Source organism: Trichosurus vulpecula, chromosome 8, assembly GCF_011100635.1.
Source record: "Trichosurus vulpecula isolate mTriVul1 chromosome 8, mTriVul1.pri, whole genome shotgun sequence".
NCBI lineage: Eukaryota > Metazoa > Chordata > Mammalia > Diprotodontia > Phalangeridae > Trichosurus > Trichosurus vulpecula.
Genome location: NC_050580.1, coordinates 157,774,352 through 157,801,321, shown reverse-complemented (window position 1 = coordinate 157,801,321; position 26,970 = coordinate 157,774,352). Strand labels below are relative to the sequence as shown.

General features: G+C 39.4%; 1 protein-coding gene across 1 annotated transcript in view; it reads right to left on the bottom strand.

The window, feature by feature from the left end:
* Positions 1-8,527, bottom strand: part of LOC118829652 (cytochrome b-c1 complex subunit Rieske, mitochondrial-like) — a 113,158-nt gene extending 104,631 nt beyond the window's left edge. The window contains exons 1-2 of the mRNA XM_036736585.1: positions 8,411-8,527; positions 7,134-7,328 (exon numbers count right to left, since the gene is read on the bottom strand). Coding sequence (XP_036592480.1) covers positions 7,134-7,328; positions 8,411-8,527 — 312 coding nt within the window. The remainder of the gene's footprint in view (positions 1-7,133; positions 7,329-8,410) is intronic.
* Positions 8,528-26,970: the final 18,443 nt, after the last annotated feature.

The window sequence follows — 26,970 nt, the reverse complement described above, 5'->3', positions numbered from 1 at the left end:
TAACAAGCAAGGGGAAGTTGTTGGAAGGAGAGAAATGGGACTTCATAATTACCAATGAAACGTGATGAGATAAGACCAATAAATAGACAATATGGGTTAGAAGGCTATATACCTTATTCAAAGGGATAAGAAGAGATAAAAGAGATGAGAGGAGTTGGGAAAAGAAATTTACTCACATGGTGAAATCTAGGAACCAGGAAGAAGTGGCATGAGAGAGAGCATTTGGTTCAAGATCATCAGAAGTAGAAAGAGATGCAGTATTTCTGACTTTCTGGGAATACTGTTATTCTTATATTGTAGCTGCTGTCCACACTAGGTAACTTGATGGCTCCTTTTACTTCCAATTTAAATTAATTTTTTATTACATTTGCAAGGCTCCCAATGAATATATACATATATAAACATACACACACAGAGATATATATACACACATATATATGTACATATGTGTGTATCTTGTTAGATACATGCCATCCCTGTCCAGAAACCCATCAACCCTAGCTTTTAGTTATGTTGCAGAAATGCAAATGCTCTACTCTCATGTACTATCTTAACAGCTGTTCACTTCCCAAATCTGCCTCTCTCTTTTGAAGCCGTTGCTTTTGACAAGCAGTGATGAAAACACTACTTCTGCCCCTAATTTCAAGTATTGTTTTTGTTTCTTCTTTGCTCCAGATTTTGTAATGTCTAGTAATGCTTTCAAAATTCCTTCGAGCAGTATTGTGTGTGCCCAAATTAAATTCTTTTTAAAAAAGTGAAAGGTAATTATCCATTTTAACAAGTACCAGAAAATTCTGTTAGGTCCTGGACACATGCCCTGGGAAAAATGCAAACTTCTCTTTTATTATTAGGTCAACAAGCAGATGCCATAACATATCCCAGCAAGGAGTCACCAGCTACCACCGTTCTTCTCTTCTTCCTCTGACATTGCATTATCTCTCACCTCATAGCACCTGTGGATCCCTATCCTTGCCAATTAGAAGACAAGTAGCTGTTTCCTCCTCAGAGGGTCTGGGTCCCTCCTCTTCAGAAAGAACCTTCTATCTGTGACTTAGCTCTGAGCATTCAGAAATCTATTTCCCTTTCTCTTCTGTGTCCCTCTCACATCTTCCAACTTCCTGCCACAAGTTGGGATTCTCCTTTCCTTCTCATAGCTTTTGTCACCATTGTTTACACATTAAAGTCTTTCTTCCATATACTTAAGAAACACTCCATTCTCCTTGACAGCCAAGAGAGTGCAGAGGTAGTCCTCTAGTTAGCCCTTAAGAAGAGATACAAAACAGATTCCCTGTCTTTACAGGGCTTACATGTTGTACAGGTGGGATGTTATGGTCCATGGGGTCATGAAGAGTTGGACAAACTCAACTACTGAACAACAAATAGCAACAGGTAGCAAATAAGCAGATAAATAAAATAGAACATGGTAAGTATAATGAGGGTCAAAGTACTCCAAGAACAACAAGAAAAGATAAGCAGCTATTGATTATTGTATATCTCCTAAATAGTTTACAAGTCCTTTGAGGATAATTAATCAGTCAATAAGCATTTATTAAGCTCCTATAAATTACCAAACATTGAGCTAGATTTGGGGGATACAAAGACCAAAAATATCAAACAATTCTTATTCCCAGGGAACTTGCATTTAATTAAAAGAGGGACGACCACATCTTATACTTCTTTATGTCCCAAATGTTGAAATGACAGGGGAAGTAATAGAACTGACTGGCTTAGATGGGAAGGGGGCAAGTTCATCCATCCACTACATTGGGAAGTGCATTACTGGCCACAATCAATGCATTATTCTTAAGTGCTTAGAAGCAATACAATGATAGTGATGGTGCCCCTTAAACCAAACCTTAAAAGGCAAATCATTCAGTATGAACAAGACGTGTGTGTGTATACATATATATACATGTATATGTATATGTATATATATATATATATATATATGCATATATATATATTACAATAAGACAATATGGTTACAGGGTTAATTGGTACCTTCTGTATGTCTTTGTATTCTGCTTAACAGAGCCTGGATCAAAAGAAAAATGACTATTTTTATTATATTAATAACCAATTTTATTTACAAGACCCAAAGATTCTCTTTTTTGTTATTAATAACCAAATATTAGCAGGTTAATTATTAATAGAGTTTTTTTCTCTTTTTACTTCCTGGTGAAGTACAGGGTGGGACCCTACCCAACTAGGAGAGCTTATTTCTGTTTAAAGGGTAAAGAGAATCTAATCTAGGCCCATTGTATTCAATTTAAGGGCCTGGGTGGAGATGGATCTCTGTCTAGATTGTTCAAGGTCTGCCTTGAGAAGAGCCTTTTTGTCCAAGGCTGGTGACATGATCAAAGTCACTTTTACCCAGCCTTTCCTTAGAAAAGGCCCACCTCTCATTATAATATTCATTCTCTCATTAATTGGTAACCAATCAGAGTTGATTTCCACCCATCAGAGACAACCTCTATTCCAAAGGTATTTATACATTCAAGGGGCTTCCATTCAGAGTCTATGGTTTCCAAGACTCAATTTATTTTATCTTCTAGCCTAATTAATGAATTGATTATTAATTACCCAAAAAAACTGTCTCTTGGACTTTTCATTTGAGTTAATCAGTTGTGCCCCATTTGGGTCCCCTTGCTTTATCTTGTTTATCCATGTCCATGGATGGCCTATGGAGGTAATCAAGCATTTGGAACATGCACAAGGAAATCTTGGGTTAAAAACTGACTTCACAAATACAATATCACAAGATCAAATATTTAGAGTTGAAAGGTACTTTAAGACCATCTAGTCCAACTCCCTAATTTTACTTATGAATAACCAGAGCCCAAAGAGGTTAAAATATTGGAGGCTTGGTTAAACAGCTGTTTGACAGAAACAAGATCTTGGGGTTAAAGTGGACCACAAAATGAAATATGACAGCCAAAAAAGTTAATGAAATCATGTACTGAATTTAGAGACGCATTGCTTCCAAGAGGAGAAAGTTATGCTGTACTCATATCACATCTGGAGCCTTCTGTTCAGTTCACCACAGTTTAGGAAGGACATTAATACGTTAAAGAGTGTCCAGAGAAGGGAAATCAGGATAGTAGGGAACCTTAAATCCAAACTATATAAAGTTCAGTTGAAGGAACAAAGAATATTTAGCCTTAAAAAGAAAAGACTCAAGGGGAAAATGATCATTGTTTACAAGTACTTGAGGGAATATCATGGATAAGAGGGGTTCAACTGGTCCCTCTTTGGCCCTAGAGGGCAGCACTAGAGTCAGTGAGTGGAAAATGCAAAGAATCAAATTTAGACTTGAGGCAAGGACAAACTTTCTAACAGTCAGTCGTCCAAAAGTGGAATGCTTTCCCTAAGGAGGTGTTGGGTTCCAGCACAATACCCTTGCCTTCCAATCCATTTCCTACTTTAGACCACTGGAGCAAGATGAAAACTAGTCTAGAGAGGAGACAAATTATAATAGTTTATCAAAAGCTTTTTAAATCCTGACTCTCATTTAATTTGCTAGCTATGTCTGACAGCTCCATGGCAGCCAAAATCTAGGTAAACTATGAAAATATGCCATAAACTAAAATTTAGGCAAATCGATGACACTATTGATCCACCAGGCCAGAAACTTTTTCCAAGAGTTGAGTCTGGCAAGATTTGTTACTGATGAAACCACAGCTGACTCTGTGACCACCATGTCCTTATTTAGGTGTTTGCTGACCATTCTTTTAATAAGAATACATTCTAGAATTGTCAGGAATCAAAAACAGGCTCCCTAGCCTATAGTTTGCATTATACATGCTCTTCTCTTCTCTGAAAGTCAGTACAATATCTGCCCTTTCTCAGTCCTGTGGTGCCTCCTCTTCTGTTCCCAGTGACCTTTCACAGATTACAGATTACTCATTAATCCCATTTGCCATTTCCTTTGGGACTCTGATATTCCTCCCCTTCCACTCCTGGTAAAGTGATTTCATTGAGAATAGCTAGATGCATCTATCATTTTCCTACTTATTTTATGTATCAAAATGCATCCAAGTTCATCCGTTTTTCTTCCACAATACTGAAGACGAGCAGGGTAATAAATCTGGGAGCCCCTATTTGGATTTCTCTCCATTGTACAGGTAGAGGTAGGACTTGGTTCAAATTCCATTTCTGACACAAACTGTCTATGTGACCTTGGATAAGTCATATATCTTCTCTTTGGACCTCAGTTTCCTCATCTGCTAAATGAGAGCTTTGGATTAAATGACCTCTGAAGTCCTTTCCAGCTAAAGATCTATGATCCTTTATTAGAAATTTCAAGGAATCCTGGATGTGATCACTTGTTAGACATGTTGTAGAAGAGACCATAAGATCATCCACTGGGAAGTAGAAAGGACCTTACTGACCATGTACCTTGATCCCTTCCTTTTACAGACATGGTAACAAAGGTCCTAGAAGTTGAGGGGACTCGCCCACTGTTTTGTCCTGTTGTCTTTGTCTTCCTCTTCCCTTCTCCTCCTCCTTCTTCGTTGAAGCAGACAACTGCTGATGTCTCTTGCCAATTCTGAAATTGCCATGATTCTCAAAAATGTCTGAAGTCAATTTGTGCCAAAGGCTCAATAGTTGGTTTTACCTAATTCAGCTTTCCAGGGTGCGCTCATGATAGCTATCAGGGACCCTGAGCACATCACTGAGCATATAGCACACACTTCATAAATGTTTGACAACAAGACTGGTGGTATACAGACACAGACGCTACTTTCTACAGTATCAACCCCTAACCTTAAAGAGGTGCTAACAGGAAAGCAAAGCAGAAGTCTTCCTTTTTAACAGTCTATTTCAGCTCCACTGGAGCTGGCCTTTGCAAACAGTAAGACTAGTGCTGTGAGAAAAATTTCCCAGAGACCTTATCAAAAGAAAGGGTCACCATATCCAGGAAACAAGATTAAGTGCCTAAGAAGAACCATCTGGCCAAATGAATGGATTGGTGGGAGAATGTGTTTACTATTCTATATGGCACTGTGTTAAATGAGTGCAGCTGTTTGACCAACTAGACACATGTGAGCTGAAAAGGCATCCAAGCAAACCCAAGAACTCAGCATAAAAATCAGGCCATCAAATGCAAATGCCCACTGCAGGACCATTAGCCATCCTGGTCATCCTAGGAATTAGTGAAGAGGAAAGACAATTAAATCAAAGTAATCTCCATGGTGAACAAAGAAAGGCCAAGGGATTTTTGATTACAACGAAGAGAGAGTCTGTCTCAGTTACCAGCATTTATGATCCAAGAATTTAAAATGAAACATGTCAATACATTTTGCATGGAAAATTACAATTAAAATGGCACTTTGATGGATAATCTGTTTTCTTGCACAGACCTTTACTTCACTGAAAGTTGGGTTTATGGATGATAATTAATCTACAACAAAAACATCATGGCTGATTCACGCAGAAGCCAAGAGCCCTCAATCAAATGTTTATTAGCTACCTGTCACTGTTGAACGTTGGGTAAAGTGCCTCTGGGGTGCTGGCCAATTCACTATATGTATCTGAGCCTCAGGTTCTCATGTGTTAAACAGGTATGATAAGAGCACCTATCTTATTGTAAATTGCCTTGAAAACATCCAAGGGCTATATAAATGTGACCTATTGGTATCATAGTGCTATAGCTAGAAGGTCCACAGAGTACATTTAGTCCAACCCCTTCCTTTAACAGATAAGGAAACTGAGGTGCAAGTGTGACTTGATCCAAGTTACATGGGGAACAAGAATCAGAGAGACCTGAACCCAGTTCATCTGACTTCAGTGACAATGCATTGCCCCAGGTTGCCTTCACTATTATCGCCTCTTTGCCTCCGGACAAATATCAATATTAAAATACCAAAACAATTAGGAACATATGTAGAATATAAGCTCCTTGAGAACAGGGACTGTTTACATTTTTGTCTTTATAACCTAAGTGCTTAGCACATAACAGTCACTTTAAAAATGCACATTGAATGGACTTGAGTATCAACCAGACGTGCATATAAAATATTCACGTGATGTCAACACTTTGACTCAGGTATTCTTTTTTTTTTTTTTTCAGCCAAGGGAAAAGACAAAGTTTATTAAGGATTCACCATAATGGGTTGTCTTAGGAAATCCCACCCTTTGTGACTCCTGTTTTCACAAGCTGAGCTAGATTGAACCTGAGCCTCAGGTATTCTTTATGTTGTGAAAAGTACCTTAATTAAGAAGAATCCATTTTAGAGCTCAGTCTTAGTATCCGTATTCTAACCATTCTACTTTCAAACAAGGTCATCGAGACTCAGTGAAATTCTGTGACAACCTTAGGATCGCACAGCTAATCAGTGACAGAAGAATAATGGCTGTAACAGTTCTCTTAAGAGGTCATTTAGCACTCATTCCACTAAACTGTACTCCCAATTAGTTACAAAAACGCTTTCTAGATGAGCTGAGGATAATTAGAGGAGACCAAGTAGGAGTATTCCTAGCCCACCATAGCCAACTCCAGGCAGTTTCAGATAACAAAAGCTGGCAGACGGCCCCCAAAATCGTAAAACATAGCTGTTTGACAGCACAAGCCTAACTCATGGGGAAACGATTATGTGAGCAGATTCCTTGGTGGTGGGCACTGTTGATGGATTTTACTTTTCCTTCACTGATACTCCCTCCCAATAAAACAACTGCCAACCCATATATAGATATATAGGCAAATACTATAATTCTTAAATGTGAATACATTTGAACTAGCTTGTTTATGAAATACTTGGATCCTTGTCATGCAGTGAGTTCTTGCTAGTAGAACTCCTGCCCCCCCACACCCCTAACTACAACTGCACACACACTCATAGGCCCCCCAAAAAAGCTATCCCTGATTGGAGGTTATATAGAGGTCAGTATTCACTCAAAACCATCGCTTGCAAACTTACATTAATATATTTATTTTCTACCAGAGAAAATACTTGAGTGAAACAAAAAAAAACATTTAATCAAATAACATAGAACATTAAGTTAACAACAAAAAGATTGCCTCCGCGAATACGTAGAGTAACAATTCAACAACAGGGAAGAATAGAGGCTGAGAGAACAGATGTGATAAAGAAACGTGTGGCCAGGGGACACAGTTGGTGATGACAACTCACACTTCCAACTCTCCAGAGCAGACAACGGCCTCTGGTGATACAGTCATGTTGCCCCCTGCCAGGCACCATATCTGCACTGTCATGTTGTTTCTGCTTGGCATTTCCACTGATCTTCTGGTCACTGAGTAGTTCTCTACTGCCATCTACCTCAAATTGGTTCTTCAGGGCCAACTGTTGTCCTCTGCAACCATCCACCTAAGATGCAATAGCTAAAAAGCCCCTCCCTTGTTGGGGAGTTAGTACTGGCTAACTACACCCAGCCAGGCAGCCAATGTTTCAGGCAGCAGAACATACCCAGGCTAAGACTATATCTATCCTTTTGACTCTCTTTGTCTAGTGCTGATTTGAGGTCCGTGGCCCTAGACAACTATCTCACATGATTTGGAAAATTCCTCTTGACTCCTACTAAACCCCTGATTATGAGCCTGTATCCCTAATGCCTCCCCCAAAACCTGTTTTAAAGATTAATCTGTTTGTGGTCGCATACACATGTTCATACATAGAGTCCTCCAAGAAGCATTTCCTCAATGCTTATGTTCCAGGAATACACCCACACTTACCCACCCACTAAAGAACTAAATGAATAAATAGATAGGTGGATAGAAAAATAACTAAGCAAATAAATAATAAAAATAAAGATTTGGCTGGAGACATTCATTTTGTGATCAGAATACAAATGAAGTTGTAAGAAAGAAATGAAGTCCACCATTCTTGCCTTTATTATGCATATGCACCACCAACAAAAAGCATTAAGCCTCTTTTGTGTGTGTGTGCTACCTTCTGTGCTAGTTAGTAGCTGAGAGGACCTCCCTATATTAAAAATCCCTACCAATGTTGCATACTGCCCATCCCTTCTGTTGCCTAGCTTCTCATGCCTGCCTAATATTTACTCTGCTTTTAAGATAATTTCTTCCATTTGTTCTTTCCATTCTTGCTCTTACCTCATCACCTGCCATGATGCCCATTGACTTTAGCATCCATGATGACAGCCTATCTGATCCCCTGATCCTTTCTTTGTTGTTGTGTTTATTTGTTTGTAGTCATGTCTAACTCTTTGTGACCCCATTTGGGGTTTTCTCGGCAAAGACACTGTAGTGCTTTGCCATTTCCTTCTCTAGTGTGTCCCCATTTTACAGACGAAGAACTGAGGAAAATAGAGATTAAGTGACTTGCCCTCGGGTCATACTCTGAGGCCACATTTGAACTCAGATCTTTCTAACTCCAGGCCCTGACACTATCCACTGTGCCACCTACCTGTCCCTCAACCCTTTCCTTACCTCTGATAACATCCACTTCACATCAGCCACAAATAGTATGTCCAGAACCCTAGACAATGTCCATATCCAAATATTGAGTATGGAGCTGCCGCTCTCACTCACAAACTTCTTAGTCATTTCTCCCATTCTCCCAAACCAACTTAACCTGATCTTTACTCACCATAAGATCTCTATTTTATTTTCATTCAGTCCCTCACACTACCCCCAGTCCAACTGCTCATCCCTAACAGCTAGCTTTATAGCTAGCATTCATATAGTGCTTTAAGGTTTGCAAAGCACCTTGTAAATATTATTTCCTTCATCCTGACAACAACCCTGCATATAGGTACTGTTATTTTTATTTTATTTTATTTCATTTAGTGGGAAACTAGGCAGACAACGGCTAAGTAACTTGCCCAGGGTCACACAGCTAATATCTGAGGACAGATTTGAACTCAGATCTTCCTAACTCCAGGGCCAGAACTCTTATCTATTACATTATCTATGTGCCTCATCCAAGCTATTCCAAACTTGCTCTACTGGAAGAGTTTGCCATTTCCTTCTCCAGCTCATTTTAGAGATGAGGAAACTGAAGCAAACAGGGTTAAGTGAGTTGCCCAAACAGCTAGTAAGTGTCTGAGGCCAGATTTGAATTCATTAAGAAGAGTCTTCTTGGTTCCCAGCCCAGTGCTCTATCTGAGGCTCATAGATTGGACCACAATAGGTCCCTCCCCAAGCTCTACTTAATGGCAGTACTTTGGGCCCTCCTGGCTTAGAGTGAATGTCAATGGTAACTGTTTCTCTTTGGAAGCACAACCCCGAGAGTCTTTCTCTCCCAGTTTGATTTTTCTTTCTTTCTTATTAAAGGAGCCATGCCTTGACTCACTTCCTAAAGAGGTCTATTCACAGAATGGGAGTTATCTCACTCTAAGTAAGTACAAGGCTAAAAGGGCCAGGGTCTCCCAACGCATCCTAAGCCATCTCCAGACATCCTGATGAGTATCTGGTCACTGGATCCAGATGGTTCTGAAGGAGAAAGTGAGGCTGGTGACTTTTCAAAGCCCTCCCTCACTCAAATCAAAGGCAACTGCAAGTCATGTCATCATTTCCCTGATGCCATGGGCCTCTTAGAAAACAAAGAACAAACACACAACAAAACTTGCTTTACTTCCTGAACTTTGTAATTTGCCACTTGTGTGGCTTTGAGCAAGCCCCTTCCTTCCTCTTGAGGTTGAGTTTCCTCATCCATATGAGAGGAGGTTGCACAAGATGACCTCTAAGTCCCCTTCTAGGACCAAATCTGTGACCTTATGACTCCATGGGCAGTTATTTCACAAATGCCTTCAATATCAGATCTCCCATAAGACTCTGTCTCTCCTTTAATTTGCTTTTTAAAAATTTCCTTGATGTAGCTTTTCTCAATCTATCACAGTAAGTTCCCATCTCCCACTCTGCCAACGTTACTGTCAACAGATGATCTTACATACAACTTTACAAGAAGATAAAAGTCCCCTGATAAGAGCTAGCAACATCTATCAACCAACCCCACATCAATAAATCTGTCTCTATTTTCATCCTTAAATCCTCCAATTAAATTGCTTTAATTTTCTCTCTCATTTTCTGAACATGAGCATAACTATTTCCTAATACATTAAATGACATACTTAATGATTAAGAATACACATTCAAAAGATTGACCCTGTCTCCCTTTTAGCAATGGCATGGTACATACTTAAGGAATATCCCACCCCCCAAAAAAAATTCAAGGGAAGAAACAAATGAGAAAAACTAAACAGTTAAAAGTTTTAATTCCACAAATTCATCTCCCCCAAAAAATAATTGTTCTTGACAGAAAACAAAACAAGTTCAACAAGTCCATTTGTTTCTTAGTTCTAAAAACATATTGGAACTTTAAGTATCAACAAATAAAAGAAATCCCCAAGTACTCTGGTCACTGTCAACAAGCTGCACCAACATATAACACTAAATCATTTTTTAAAATGAAAAAGGCCTTAAGTGTTTCTTTTCTAGTCTGCTTCTCAAGGGTTAAATACAAGGACAACCCTTCTAACTCCAAGTCTTCAATGGTAAAAGCAATCATAAATAATATGCTACAACAGGGGTGAGGAACCTGTGGTCTCAAGGCCACATATCTCTAGGTCCTCAAGTGTGGCCCTTTGACTGAATCCAAACCTCACAGAACAAATCTGGTTCCCCACCCTTGCGCTAGACACCTATGACACATGTGAACCAATACATTCAAATTCAATAATCAAAAGAATCAGGAGAAATTTTGCAAATAATTACCATAAGTTATCTAGATATTCTCTTACCTTCTGCAAATGGTTCCCATTCATAAAATCGACCCATGAAAGGCTTGTTGTTATAGGATGCACACTGTACCTCCCGGATGTTTCTACTGTTCTCTGGACATTGCTATTAAAACAAATGTTAAAATACATAATTAGTGTCCAGGTCTGTTATTCATCCACAGTCTGACCTCAATCTCTTAGCCCACAATTACAACCTCTGATTAGACCACTCTCCTCCTTGTTCCTCTAGAACTGGTCAAATACACCTCCCCACAAACATCTAGTGCATTCTCATTGCCTTGCCTTTATTCAAGTTATTTCCTCTGCCTGAAATGTGTTCTTTATACTTTTTTTCTTGTCTTTCCTTTGTTTAATTTTTCCTTCAAAGTCTAGGTCTTGTCTTGCCTCCCCTAAGCACCAGAACCCAAACTGACCTCTCACTTCTTCACATGCAGCAAATTCCTATAGCATTTATCATTTATACCATTCAATTAATACTTTTTATACTAGGATCTCCTTAAACAAATGGCCTGTCCCCATAATCATGCTAGAAACTCCTGGAGGGCAGAAGACATATTTTATATTCAGCAGCAGCAGCAGCATCATTATCACTGGCATTTACATAACATGTTAAGACTTGCAAAACAATTTACATATTTATTTTATTTGATTCTTCAATCTTTCAGAGTTTGTCCCTTCCCAAGGCATGCTGGGACAAATTGGTCTAAACCCTGTTCCCAAATAAATGGATTTTTACTCATTCACTCAACAAATATTAAATAACCTAAGATCTTGGCAACTGATCCCTTTACTTCCTGGCAAATAGAGGGAGAAAAAAGGGAAGCAGTGTCAGATTTATATTCTTGGGCTCAAAGATCACTGCAAATGGCAACTGCAGCCATAAAATTAAAAGAAAATTGAAATTAACCCATAAAATGGAAGTGGATAGCAGAGTAGATAAAAAAACCAGAATTCTATAATACATTGTTTACAAGAAACACACCTGAAGCAGAGACACACAGAGTAAAGGTAAGGGACTGGAGTAGAATTTATTATGAATCAGCTGAAGTTGAAAAAAGAAAGCAGCTAGGGCAATCCTGATCTCAAAGTAAAAGCAAAAATAGATCTAATTAAAAGAGATAAGGAAGGAAACTACACTTTATTAAAAGGTACCTAGACAATGAAGCAATATCAGTACTAAACATTTATGCACCAAGTGGTATAGCATCAAAATTTGTAAAGGAGAAGATAAATGAATTACAGGAAGAAATAGACAGCAAAATTATACTAGTGATGGACCTCAACTGTTCCCTCTCAGAACTTGATAAATCCAACCAAAAGATAAACAAGAAACAAACTAAGGAGGTAAATAGAATATTAGAAAAGTTAGAGATAATGGATCTTTGGCATGATTTAGATATAAAGGGTGACACTATAAGCAAATTAGAAGAGCAAGGAAAAGTCTGATAGTCAGCCTACCTGTCCGACCTATGGATAGGGGAAAAATTCATGACGAAACAAGAGATAGAGAGCATTACAAGATGTAAAATAGATAATTTTGATTATATTAAATTAAAAACCAGTGAAACCAAGATTAGAAGCAGAAAGCAGGGAAACAATTTTAACAGTAAGTGTCTTTGATAAGGCCTCATTTCTCAAATATATACAAGAACCGAGTCAAATTTACAAGAACATAAGCCATTCTCAAAGTCATAAATGGTGAAAGGATACGAACAGGCAGTTTTCAGATGAAGAAATCAAAGCTATCTGTAGGTATATGAAGAAGTGCTCTAAATCACTTTTGATTAGAGAAATTCAAATTAAAACAATTCTGAGGTACCACCTCACACCTAGGACAATGGCTAATATGACAGAAAAGGAAAATGATAAATGCTGGATGGACTCTGAATGCAGATCAAAGAATATTTTTTCACTTTATTCTTTCTCATGCTTTTCCCCCCTCTTAATCAGTTTCTTCTTTCACAGCTATGACTAATATGAAAATATTTTACATGATAGCACATGTATACACCATATCAAACTACCTACCACTTTCACATGAGGGGAGGAGAAAAAGGGAGAAAAATTTGCAGCTCAAACTATTGTAAAAATGAATACTAAAAATTTTCTTGACATGTAACGGGGGGAGGGGAATAAAATACTATTTAATAAATAAAATTAAAATTACCTTAGAAGGAAAGTTATGACAAATCAGGACAGCATACTAAAAAGCCTGACATCACCTTGCTGACAAGGATCTGTATAGTCACAGCTATGGTTTTTCCAGTAGCAATGTACCACTGTGAGTTGGATTAGAAGGTAAGCTGAGCACTGCAGAATCAACGTTGTTGAGCTGTGGTGCTAGAGAAGACTTTTGAAATTCCCTTGGACAGCAAGGAGATTGAATCAGTCAATATCTAAAGAAATCAATCCTGGCTATTCACTGGAAAGTCAAAGCTGGAGCTTACTTTTGCCACATGATGAGAAGATGAGACTCCTTGAGAAAGACCTTGATGTTGGGAAAGATTGAAGGCAAAAGGAAAAAGGGATAGCAGAGGAAAAGATGGATAGATAGTGTCATGGACACACTTCAAGAGACAGTGGAAGACAGAAGGGCCTGGCATACTATGGTCACAAAAAGTCAGACACAACTGAACAACAAGAACACAACTATGCGTCCAGCCCTACGCTAGGAGATACAGAAGATAATAACAGTCCCTGACCTCAAGGAGAGTATTAGTTACTGAGTACAGCTGGGGCAAGTATTGTGCCCCTAACAAAGAATTTCTTATGTTCTCAGTTTAAAGAATCCATAGATCACAACACTATCTACACAGGCCAGCAGTTTGAAAAGGTAGATGAGTGGATGAAATGCAGGATTCAATTTGAGCCCAATAAAGTAAATATTGGGAGAATATAGTCAGTTTCCACTTTTTTTGGTCAGAATTCAGTTCTGGAAACTAAATCATAAAGCAGACGGTTGTAAATTGGATCATATTTTCCCATAGAAACAATGTTATAATTGAGGATGGTAATCCTGAAGACTCGGCAGCAAATAAATCATAGATATGACCAACAATTAGGACTGCCAACCCCCAGGCATTTGACTGGCTTGGATGGGGTTTCATCCCAGAAGCCAATTGCTTATTAATGCACCTTGCTATGGCCAGGTTTTTGTTTCTGTTGTTTGTTTTGGTTTTTTAGCTTTGACTTCAATAACCCTACCAACAATATGCCATTAAAGCAAAAATACAAGAGCTAGAAGCCTCTGTAACCATTTAAAATAATGAAATATGATCCAATTCTGATAAAAATAGTCATAAATATACGAACTGCTTTGATACAGTCAGCTCCACTGTGCTAAGGAGTAGACAATTACAAATCAATGGGGTCATCTATTGGGCCTGAAATTCATCTGCTATCTACTGAATATAAACATAAATTGCATATGCAAATAGCAGACATGTGGCTAACTTCCTAAAACATAGGATGGATCTTAAGGGGATTATTTGGATATCCCAGGAATTTTAGGAAAGCACTTCCAGAAAGTATGACTTGTTCTTTCAGTAATTTTTTCATATACTACAGCCACATTCAAATCCATTTCAGATCCATTTACTTGCCATTCTAAAATAGTGAGGAATAGTAGAATGGAAGGAACATTGGATATGGAAATAAGAGGCCTGGTTAGGAGTCCTAGTTCTGACACTTACTAGGTATGTGACCCTGGGAAGGCAAGTTATTCTCTTGGGTCTTAACACTGCACCCCATCCACCCAATATTATGAGAATAATACTATTTGAGGAGAAAAGTGCTTTGTAAACCTTACAGTATTGTCTCAATGTGAGTAATTATTTTATTCCTAATTCCAAATACTTCCCAGTCTTAAATAAATAACCCCTTTGCAAAATCTTTTTGTTTTTTGGTCAGATCCGTGGTTGTATTGGTATAGGGAAATGTCAATGAGGAAACGTGCCCTTACCAACACAAGTTGGTACTTTTTCTGCAACTTGCAATTTTAAAGAGTTGCCTGGGACATTATGAGATTAACTGGCTTGTCCAGTGTCACAGAGTCAGTACCCAACAGAGGCAGGACTTAGACCCAGCTCTTCTTGGTTGAGTTGGGTCTCTACCCTCTATACCTTCCTGCCTCTCAAGACTTTTAATGAATAAAATGCCTCACCTTCTAACACCATGGAAAGGTGTCTGTTGCACCCTGAATGTTAATGATCAGACAGTATCAATTAAAGAAAAATTCTCTATGTCAGTTGTAAAAACTGCCTGTTTGTCCCATCAAGGAATAATCTAAAATCATGAAAGAGATTATTTCAGAAAGACAGATCAATGAAATGAGAAATGAGTTATCACTGATAACCTAGCAGCAGACTCTAGTTCCCCAGGATAATAAAGGGTATTATATATAGTCTCTAACTAGGATGTTAGTAATGTCAATTATCTTAAGATAAGCATGGCTGCATCTGATGTCACTACCCCAGAGGCCGAGATTTCACATACTTTCCTTTTTCACAATTACTCTCAGTACCTCGAGAGATGTATCACATCATTTGAACTAAGGTCAGGGCCAAGGATATGAATCATAAAGTCTGCCTAGAACTGACATTCTTTTCCCGTTAATTACTCTGGACTCTATCAAAAGGATAGTTACAACTCCCTACGATTCATTCAGCTGTACTGAACATAGATCTGGAAGAAGGAGCCAAACCCCAACATTTCAGCCGATCTATCAGACCTAAATCCTCTGCCTTGCCAAAGTTCAAGGTTTCCAAGCTTGTAGAAGCCTGATTGGTAGCTAGGGTGGATGAAGAGCAATTTCAGCCAAATATCTAAGCTTCTTCCTTGACTCCTTCCAGAAGGTCTGCCAAGGGCTACTTTGGCCATTTTTGTTTTTTAGAAGTGAACAACATTTTTACCAGTGACTGCTACTTTTGTAAGTCAATCAAAAATAATTATCAAGTGCACATTTTGTTTCCTTCTCTGAGTTGGCCAAAACAAACTTAAGCTTGTAGAAACCCTGACACGAGTCTCCTAAAAACTCAAGCTACTGGGGTAATTGGCTTTTCCAAGAGAGGTTGATCAAGGTTTCTGATTCCAAAGACAGACCTCTTCTTCCTTCCCAATCCTCTCCTCTTAGGTATTGATAGACCTGGATCATTTTTTCAAAGTAAAATCCACAGACTCTCAGAGTTGGAAGAGACTTTCAGAGACTACCTAGTGTATCCCACTCCTGAACAATAATCCATTCTGATTTTTTTTGTTCTGAATTTGAATGCTCCCATAATGAACATCTCCATGTACATGGCAGAACACAGAAAAAGAGGATTGTATGCGAAATCATGACTCTCCATTTCAAAACACTTAGCTTTGTAAAAGTATATAATAGATTCTAAACCCTACTTTCAAAACTGTCCTGTATGTTTGTACTCCCTTTTGCCCTTCTGTTCTCTTCTATGCATTAAAAACGACAACAAAAAAAACATTTTCATGTCCCTCTTTTGGGGGGGGGCATCGCTTTTCCTAATCATCTCTCTCACCTCCCCTACCAATTAAAACCTAAGATGGAAAAAAGAGCCTTGTAACACATAAGTACAGCCAAGCAAAAACAAATTCACACAATGGCCATGTCTAAAAAAGTTTATTTCTTTATCTTGAGTTTATCACCACTCTGTCAGGAAGTAACATGCTTCATCACAGGTTCTCTGGAGACATGGTTGATCAGAGTTTGATCAGAGATCAAATTTCTCAAAGCTGTTCTTTACAATGTTGTCTTCATATAAACTGTTCTCCTGGTTCTCTCACTTCCATCTGTTTCAGGTCATAATTCCCATGATCCTCTAAAATCACCTCTCAACATTTTTATGGTGAAATTACATTCATACATCACAATTTGTTCAGCCACTCGACAATCAATAGACAACCCTTTAAATTCTATAACATACCCAGGAGGAGGTTTAATTTTTAAAAATTATAGTCTTGAAAAAAGCAAAAATTATTCAACATAAAAATAGAAGCATACATAAAACTAAAAATCATACTATACATTTTTAAAAAGCATAGGCTTCTTCTGTGTCATCTTCCATAACCCATAGATGACTTTAAACTTAGAGGTCTGATGATGCTACAGAAGGGGTGATAAGATAAAACCAAGCAACTAAAGGTCACACAAGTGATAAGTATATTTGGCATAAGAGAATGCAGTATGTAGAAGGACAAAAGATTGTAATTAGAGAGCAGAAATCTAATTTTGCGGATTTGAAAGGAAGTACAATCCTGAAATATGGTAAGTTTGAAGGTATTACTGGGTCAGTGGGCAACTGAAGTGAAGTAGAAGAGGACGTCACTGGAATTGAAAATTTCAAGGAACTGTATTATCAGAGTGTTGAAGGAATTGCAAGGAAAGCCAATAGAAAAAAATGAATTCACAGAAGATGAAGCAGGGAATGGGTTGGAGAAGAAGGCCATGAGTCAGGAACTAAAGTCATTGAAAAAAAACTGATAGACTGACCTGGAGATGAGTAGATAACAGTAACAAGGATAGGGAAGGGGTAGTATAAATATCAAGCTTGGTTAGTCTTTATCCCACAGTTTTGTGTATCTCAATTGTGTTCTTTTTCTTTTCTTTTTAGAGGGAGAGAATGGGAGGAAAGAGTCCTGTTCCAATGCTAATAATGCCAGGGAGGTGGTTTCTTTTCTTTGAAAAGATGCCAACTTCCAGACAATGTTAACAGATTTTATTCTTAAAAGAGGAGATCACCTAGATTTTGGAAGACAATAAAGTCTATGGAGAAATGTCTTTCAAAAATATATCTTGGAAACGATGTTAGGTGCCATCTCAACTTTCAACCTGAAGTACGGAAAATGTGCACATTGGTAAGGACGACGGGGTTGCCTTGTTTTATTATCAACAAACAATATGGCAACCATTCTGCATCCCCAAGTAGGCAATCTCTCTTGATCTTCAGAAGAAACAGATTTCACTGTGTAGACCTCCATGACTTGTCTACTATACATGTTCAACTCCTTTATAGAAAAGCTCAATAAATTGCTGATGAGGTTGCCAAAGTGGTCAGGTAAGCAGGATACAAGTGACTGATATGTTTGCAACTAAAATAAACCTCAAACCTCCACCATGTTGCTAGCTTCTCCTTCCACTGTTAACACTCTCAACAAACGCTTCCTTCAGCTAAGGGACTGCAGCCAAAGATTTTGCCTATTTTTCTTCTTTTTCCAGTGATTTCGAGAATCTTGGCCAAGATTCCTAACCCCAGAAAGATAATTGAAGAAATGAATTCAAAAGGCATTTTATAAAGTGTATACTGCAGTCAATTCTAGTTTAAGTGGATCATTCCTCTGACCTTCCTCTCCCCTCTGCGGGGTTCTACCTGCTCCCGCCCTAGTCCATCCCCACCCTGCACATTGCTCTGAGCCCTTGCAGCCTGAGCAGCTGGGGTTTGAACAGTGGGAAGAACTTCAGTGCCTGGAACAAAAGACCCCTGGCAGGGGGCTATACCTATATGGGTGGTGGTAATGCTGCTGCCGCTGTTACTACTACCACCCCTACTCCCACCAACTAGGGAGCTGGAGCCTGAGCGGGGTCTGAATTCGTGTAATGGAAAGTAAATCAAGAACTGCCTACATGTGCAAAGTTGGGGATAGGAATAGAAAAGGCAGTCCTTGACCTCAAGGAGCTTAAATTCTAATAGAGAAAAACAACACAAATAACAGGGGTGCTCACCCAAGATTGGTATTATGGTTTGAGAAGTTGTGGGAACGTTGAGGCATAAGACAATTGACTAACACATCCTTTCTAGGAACAGTAGCAAAAATTTTATTACCATATCTAGAACAAGAGATAGTATGGGGGGGGGGGAAGGTGTAAACTGACCCAAAGATAGCTAGCGTCCCTTAATTATTCAAACACTACCAGACCTGCGTCATTAAGAGCTATTTCCCAGCTGAGTTCAGGGGGAGAAGCAATATTAACTGCAGACATTGGATACTTACATTATCATCTCTCAGAATTAAGTTGTATATTCCTATAGAACAAGATTATTCCTGTCAATGTGTCACCTGAAAAGGCAAAATTACTATAGCATGATGTCCCTGGCCATATTTGCCCTCCTTCCCCACACCCATCCCCCCGCTCCCTTATTATTCTCACAAAGCACAAAAAAAGACTGGTAAGGCATTTTTATGGTTTTTAAAATGGAAAGAGATTTGTTGTTTCTTGTTTTCATATTTTATAGAACCAACTTGCTATAACAGACAGAAAGCTGATCTTTAAGTCAGAAAGACCTGAACTTGACCTCTAACACAGACTGTGTGGCTCTGGGAAAAACATAACCTCTCATGGCCCCCAGGCAACAAACTGTCCCAGACAATAAGCTGCAGAGAAGATGCATTGGTGAAGGAAGTTCTCAACCAAAAGCTTCCTACGCTGATAAAATCACAGTTCTGATTAAAAAAAATTAAAAATACCAAGGGCTAAAACACAATCCAGTAGTGGCATGATGGATAGAGATACAGCCTTCGAGGCAGGAGGTCTAGGTCAGGTCCTGCCTTCAACATATTGACTGACTCTGGGCAAGTTGCTTTCTTAGCCACCAAGTGCTCCCTGGAAAATTCTGTAAAACTATAACATGCCTATTAATGCATTCCTTTTATCTCCCCTTCTGAGGAGGCTGAGGATGGTATCTACACTAAGTTTGGCACCAATATGGTTAGTTCCTGGGAGGAGAGGGGTTGGCATCAGACTGCCTAAGGAAGGGCAAACCGGCCTGTGTCAAAAACAGAGCTGGTCAAAGTTTCCATTCCAATGTGGGGATGGGGGGAGGGGAATGAGCAACTGCTGTACTTCCTACCTGGGCAAAATAGGGAAAGGGAGGAAGGGAGAAGGAGGGGAGGAAGGAAAGAAGAGAAGGAGAAGGGAGAAATGGAGGTAAGGTCAAAGTTTTCATTCTGATGGGGGGAGGGAGTTATGAGCAACTGCTGCACTTCCTATGGGGGGGGGGGAGGAGGAGAAGGAAAGAAGGGAGGAAGGAAATTAACTTGCAGAGCAGTATTGGTACGCAATGGGAAAAGTTATTTCTTCACCAGTAGTTCCCTATAGTAATAAAATCATAAGTTCAATTTTTTTAAAAATGGATTGCAACAGCTAGATCCTTTAGCCTAACCTGTTATATGCCCCAACTCTTACGTAGTAGAAAAGTAAGACTTGCTATCACCTGCGGCAGGCTATAGGGTGGTGGGGGTGGAGGTATTCTCCCATCTCTCACCCAGATGTTCCCCCTTATTCTCTGCCTGCTTGTTTTAACCCCTTTTGAGAATCAATGCAGGTGGCTGAGGACAACGAGGTATTTGTGGGCTACAGGGATCAGGTTACAGCCTCCTGTCAACCCCGTGCTCCCTCTCCACTAGAGATGCTGGTGGGACACAGGCAGATCAAGGTGAAGTGGTCAGGTCATTGGTCCAGGCTGACATTAAAGACAACTGACAGCATTGCAATCCAGTATTCTATGGTAAACTCCTCCTTAGTTTTGCCTTCCCCCCTCCCCCACCCTGGGCTGTGCCTTCCCAATAGATACTTAAGCCTTTATCTTCACGCTCTCAACTAAGGATAACTTTCTAGCTATTTGTACTATTGGTCATACTTACCCTGGGCACAAAATGACCTACAGTTCTGGACATAGGTGTGTGCATATTTAGGAGAAAGGAGGATGTTAATCTCTAGTGATATCCTCTGTCCTTTGTCTACAGGCATTTGATATGTCAGAAAATCATGGGCCCAATCCTCCCTGGCCTTCAAGTGGATGTGGCAAATGCCTATTAAGCATAGAGAAAATAGTGTACGACACTAATGTCAGACTCAAATAGAAACAGATCCTTGAGGGCAGCGAACTGTACCTATGGCATTATTATATTTTTATTTATTTTGACAAATATTTCCCAATTATATTCTGATCTGGTTTGGAAGCATTCCAGAAATTTTGTATCTAAAGTCTGACATCTCTGATATATGGAACCTGCTACCCACTCAATGCCGCTGCTGCCGCCGCCGCCCTCTCCCCCCACCCCCAAATCATTGGCATTACCAAGGGCCAGGGTTAGGAATCAGGAGAGAGCAAATGAGGAAGGTTAATCAATCAATAATAGATCAGTGAGTTGGAGATCTACCGTTTACATTTCAACTAGCTTAGCACAGTTTGAAACACGGGGTTCAAACAAGTGAGAGATATGTATCTACAAGAATAGCTTAGGGTCACATTGTGGAGGGCCTCAGACCACTTGAGAGAAAGAAATGTGAAGGCAGTGTCCCTTCTTCCCCTTCTCAACTCAAACTGTCACCAAAATAAAGCTTAAAAAAGCTTTGGAGAGAGGTTTGTGGGGACTCCTGCCAGCATTGAGACATTCCATAGCACTGGAATTTTAACTCAAATTCAGAAAGTAATTAATTTGTTATGCTGCCTTTTTCATATGGTAGGTGCTTAACGAATGTTTGTGGACTCACTTACTGCTTCTTCACTGATCATTGTTGTTCAGTCATGTCTGACTCTTTGTGGCCCCATTTGGGGTTTTCTTGGCAAAGATACTTGAGTGCTTCGCCATTTCCTTCTCCAGTTCATTTTATAGATGAGAAACTGAGGCAGACAGGCCTAAGTGATTTGCCCAGGGTCACACAGCTAGGAAGTGTCTAAGGCTGGATTTGAACTTGGGTCTTCTTGACTTCAGGCCCAGCACTCTAACCAATTGTAAGACAGATAACACTAGCACGTAGGAGGCTGCTAGCAGAGATTCACTCTTGATCTGGAAACAGGATCAGGAAAGGAAAGGCAGGAAAGACAGCTTCAAAGGGGTTAATAATCTTGCTTTTTGTAGTCTAGTCTTCTCACAAGGGTTGCTGATAATAAAGCACAAACTCCTACAGCATTCCCTAATCACCCTTCAGGGGCAGCAAGAAATGGGGGTGGGGAGGGGCGCAACTAGCCCTACGTCTTGATGGGGTCGATCGAGACAGGCACAACTTGCTCATTCCCCTAAATCCCCTCAAGCCTCAGTGGGGACAAGTTGAGGCACAGACAGCATTCCAACTTGTGCATTCAACCCCAAGGGTTCCCCTTTCACTGACCAGTGCCCACCTACTTTATAGGGCATCAGACAAAGAAGGCAAATTGCCAGCAACAGCTTCACAAGTTTACATCCCCTCATCCCTATATCTCACTGTGCAGTCCCAATGGATATTTACAAATTAAGCACAAATATTTATATTATTTATCATTATATAATGCTGTGCAAGCATAGTGGAAATATTTTGAACCATGAGCCGAGGAAACAGAGAATGTTATGGCCATGGATCTGGGGAAAGTGAACTCTAAGAAATAATAACAAATATCCACTTTACAGGCACAAAAATCCACATTATACATGCTAAAATCCACCTTACTTACAACAATGCACCACCTACCTACCTCACGTCATTGACTAAATTCTACCTATTCATTCCTTCTCCTCTAAAACTAATATGTGGCTCCAGCCTGCACTAATCTCTATCTTCTTTTATCAAAACGCAAGGCATAAATTGAATGTCTTTCTATGTCCCCCCAATTTACATTCCTGGGTAGATTAGTCCAACCCAAATACAAGTCCAGTCCTTCCATCTATCCCTATCATAACCCTTCCTACTTCGGGACTTTCGCACTATTCAGTCAGTTAGATAACAAACATTTATTACTGCATGTCAGTGACAGTGTCAAGGACTACATCAGTAGTACAGCTACGTGCTAGGGATTAAAAAAAAAAAACAGAAAAAATCCCTGCCTTCAAGGAACTTATAATCTAATGGGAAAGATCATGTGCAAATAATAAGGCACACATAAGAACAGAGAAGAAAGAAAGTGATTTGAAAGGACAGACATTAGCAGATGAAGGGACTGACAGTGAAGTCCTGCAGAAAATGGACTTTGAGCCAATTTTCAGAAGACAGGGAAACCAAAAGACTGAGTTGAGGAGGTCTCACCCCATAAAAACATATATATATTTATATATATACATATCTATATACATACACACACACACCTATATATATATATACATATGATACACACACATACACACATATATACACACACGTGTGTATGTGTATATATATATGTATATATATGTATATATATATATATATATATATATCACGTAGACTCTATATCCTTCAATTATCTATCTCCTTGAATTCACTGAAACCTGGCTTTTCCCTAAAGAAATCACTATGACTAAAACTGTGTCCAGTTAGAACTTCTCCTTTCCTTTCCATCTCCCAAACTCAACAGGCTAGGCAAGGAATCCACATCAGCAGTACAGCAAACTCCAGGTAAGTAGATTGGGTAGATAAATGCTAAAGAGTTGCATGAGGTCCCCAGAAGCTTAGTAATTGGCCCAGAGTAACAGAGCTGGTATCAGAAACTGAATTTAAACCCAGATCTTCCTGACACCGATCCTCAAACTATCCACAACACCAGACCGCCTCTAAGAATACATCTATAGAGCATTATAACTAATAATAAGGGCACCTAGGTGGCACAGTGAATAGAGCTCTGGGCCTGGTGTCAGGAAGACCTGAGTTCAAAGCTGACCTAAGACACTTACTAGCTGTGTGACTCTGGGCAAGTTACTTAATCCTGTTTGCCTCAGTTTCCTCATCTGTCAAATGATCTGGAGAAGGAAATGGCGAACCACTTTAGTGTGTTTGCCAAGAAAATCCCAAATGGGTTCACAGTCAGGTATGACTGAAAATGACTGAAAGACAATATTAATAATAATAATAGCAAGCATTTATATAATACTCTAAGGTTTACAAAGAGCTTTATATATGTTATCTCATTTGATCCTTATAATGACCCTGTGGGGGACATGTTATTACTAGCTCCATTTTACAGATGAGGAAATTCAAGCAAACAGAAATGGCTTACCCAGGATCACAAAACACCTGAGGTCATATTGGAACTCAGGTCTTCCAATTCCTTCCTAGATCTGTCCACTGCTCCACTTAGCTGCCTTATTTACTATCTTTTTTGTTTTTCTCTCACAAGGGGAAATATACTCCCTTTTCTCTTCCAAACCATTCAGTTACCATCCTTCAATAAGCCTTCTTCCTTCAATGTTCATGCAGTCCAACTATATCACCCTCTCATTGCCTTCATCCACAATCTTCCAGGACATTTTCCCACTTTTCTCAATAAATTTAACACTTAGTTCATATTGTTATTCATTCAAAAACATTTATGAAGTACTTGTGGTTTTATGCATTGTGCTAGGCACCAGGAGGAGATACAGAGATAAATAAGATGTGGTCCCTACCCTCAGAGAGCTTATGGTTTGATAAAAGGTAAAATGGTATTTACACAGATAAATATAACTCTCACCTCTTTGCCAGACCCCTTGTCATTATCCTAAATAACTTCAATATTTATACTAATGACTCTTGGAAATCTTCATTAGAGTTCTCACCTCTAAGAGCCTTTATTTCCATTCCACTTCTCCCACAAAAATCATATGACCACACCTTGGACCCAAGCCAAAGCTAACCCAATGACAAAATTCTAAACTCATTGCCTCTTTCTTGTGGCCCCCACAAGATCCTCTTGGTCCTGGGTAACTCCAGACCATGTTTCCCTAAGAGAACATACCTGAACTTTCAAGCTACAGTTAGTGGAAAGAGCATTGGATTTAGAGTCAGATCCTGGCTTTGACCAAGTTCAAATCCTGACAGTGCTGCTTATTACCTGTATGTCTTTGGGCAGGTTACATACCTTCTCTGGGCTTCCTCATCTGCAGGGAAGCAACAGGTTCCATCAGATAATCATTAAAAAGCCTTCCAGTTCTAAATCTACAAACTACAAATTCAACTCTGACCTAACTGCCTATACATCCTCTTCTCCCCCACCTCACTCTTATTGAACTTACTCTTTATGCTCCTCATAATCTCTTCCCTTCAAGTCTATTCCCCCAAACACACATTATCTCAATTTATCCGTCCACCCGCTCCCCATCAGCTACTTAAATCATCCCCTAGGCACCATCCTCAAATTCCTTACCTTGACTTTTGAGAATTCCCACCTTTTACTCCTCAGCCATGCTGTAACCCCCACATTAATCCATTTTCACTCCCAGCTTAATAAGCATTGTTTGAGAATGTCAAGAGACCACACTGATTCCACACATCTTGACTGTAATTCACATAACTTCAGCTGCTCTTTGTCATTCTTATATTCTTCACAATAATCATTCCAAACCTCTTTTACTTTTCTCATGTCCCAACTTTTACCTCTAACCCATATAACTTCAGTTTCTATCTTACTGAAATATTGAGGCCACCTGTTTGTTTGTTTGTTTTTTTAAAGGGCAACCAAGTGCAAAGCTGGGGCCACAAGCCAGAGATGAACTCTGGCAGTTCTGTCCACACCTGAGTTATATGGAAACCTTACTCAGATGGGATCAGTGCAGAAGAGCAGGCCTGGTTTACAGATGAAAACAGCTGGTTGTACTCACCCTGCACTGAATAAAAGTGTGTGGGAGTGAATGACCAGGTGAGGTTTGGAAGAGCAATGCAGTGATCCCTCTGCATTTTCTGTGTGTGGTATCTGGCTATGGATGCCTTTGAAGAGATCATCTGGAGGCCCTAGTCTTTTTTTGTGGCTCCCCCAGTGTCTGGGGGAGGATACGCACTTGGATCCTATACTATCCTAGAGTCTGGATACCATAAATTCACATTAGATAAGGTATTTACACATCTTATCCATCAGATAATCACTAAAGCATCTTTCGGTTCTAAACCTCCAACTCCAAATTCAACTCTGACCTAACTCCCTGTATGTCTGCTTCTCCCCCACCTTACTCTTATTGAACTTACTCTGACCTGACAATGAGGATGTAGACTATAGACTTGACCTAGAACTGTAGATCTTAATGTCAGCAGTGAGTTTAAGTCCTCATCCACAGAGAAGGAATAACCAGGAACAAACCCCAGAACACAACATTGACAAGGGTGCCCTCAGCTTCCTTCCTCTGTACCATAACTATTTTTGGTGTCTCATCAATCTTTTTTGCCCTCCTATCTTGAAGAAGGAGGCATTGCTATTTCCAGTCCAGATTAACCCATACACTTGGACTAGAGGCAAAAATATCTATTACGAGTCTATTAGTTTTTCAGACAGGCTCAAAATAATTGAACAAATAACAAGGACAGCATACTTTTTTCCCATTCAGACGAAGGAAGGATTTAATCTCATGGGCCAATTCACCATTATCTTTACTCAGAAACATCCCTATAAAAGACATACTAAGTGTGATCTTCTGCTCAAGAGCATTTTTGTGTGAGTTTGCATTTTGACAAGAATACTGGTTTGGTTTGTCCATTTTCCAACAACTGCTCTCCTATGAATCATGCTTCCACCACCATCAATCACAGTTACCACAGTGATGACAGGACATAACCATGGTTACCTTTAGAAAAAATAAAGATCCCTACTATCAGATAAAATTATGGTGCTTTCAAATGCTTGTTGGGAAAACTAGAATCCTTAATAGAAATTCCAAAAAGTCAGAGGCTTTTGAATAATATGTGAATCATTAAAAACAAAAGAGCTTTCCATTTGCAACCAGAGATTTACTTATCTCAATAAAGTAACAAAGAAAATTGATTATGTGACTACTAGGGAAGTGTGATATGCCTTATTTTTCTTTTAGAGTCTAACATTCTGGATCCAGAATGTTGTCCGTAAAGCTAAAACTGCCTGTCCTCTTGAGGGAGGCAGAGCATGAGAGCGGAAAGAAGAGCAGGTCTGGTTTCAGAGGATGTCAGCTCAAATATCACTTCACACATTGCCTGAGAGACCTTAAACAAGTCTTAATTTCCCTGGACCTCAAAATGGGGGAATTGGACCTCATGGCCTCTTAGGTACCTTCTAAATCTAAGAGCTATGATTCTATGAAATAGATTCTATGACATAGATTCATCAAAGATGGTGTTTATCTAACCTGTGGGGCACAACTGGTTTATTCACAACTGGTGAGACAGATTCAAAATTCCACAGACACTATTCTTACTTTATTTTACTGGGAATAAAACGTATTAGGGATCTTTCTTGATAACCTTTAATGTTAGTACATTGCTCTAGCATTATCTCCAATTTATCCTGCATATTTTTTGTACATAATTGTCTGCACCTTGTCTTCCTGATTAGAATGGGAGCTCCTTGAGAG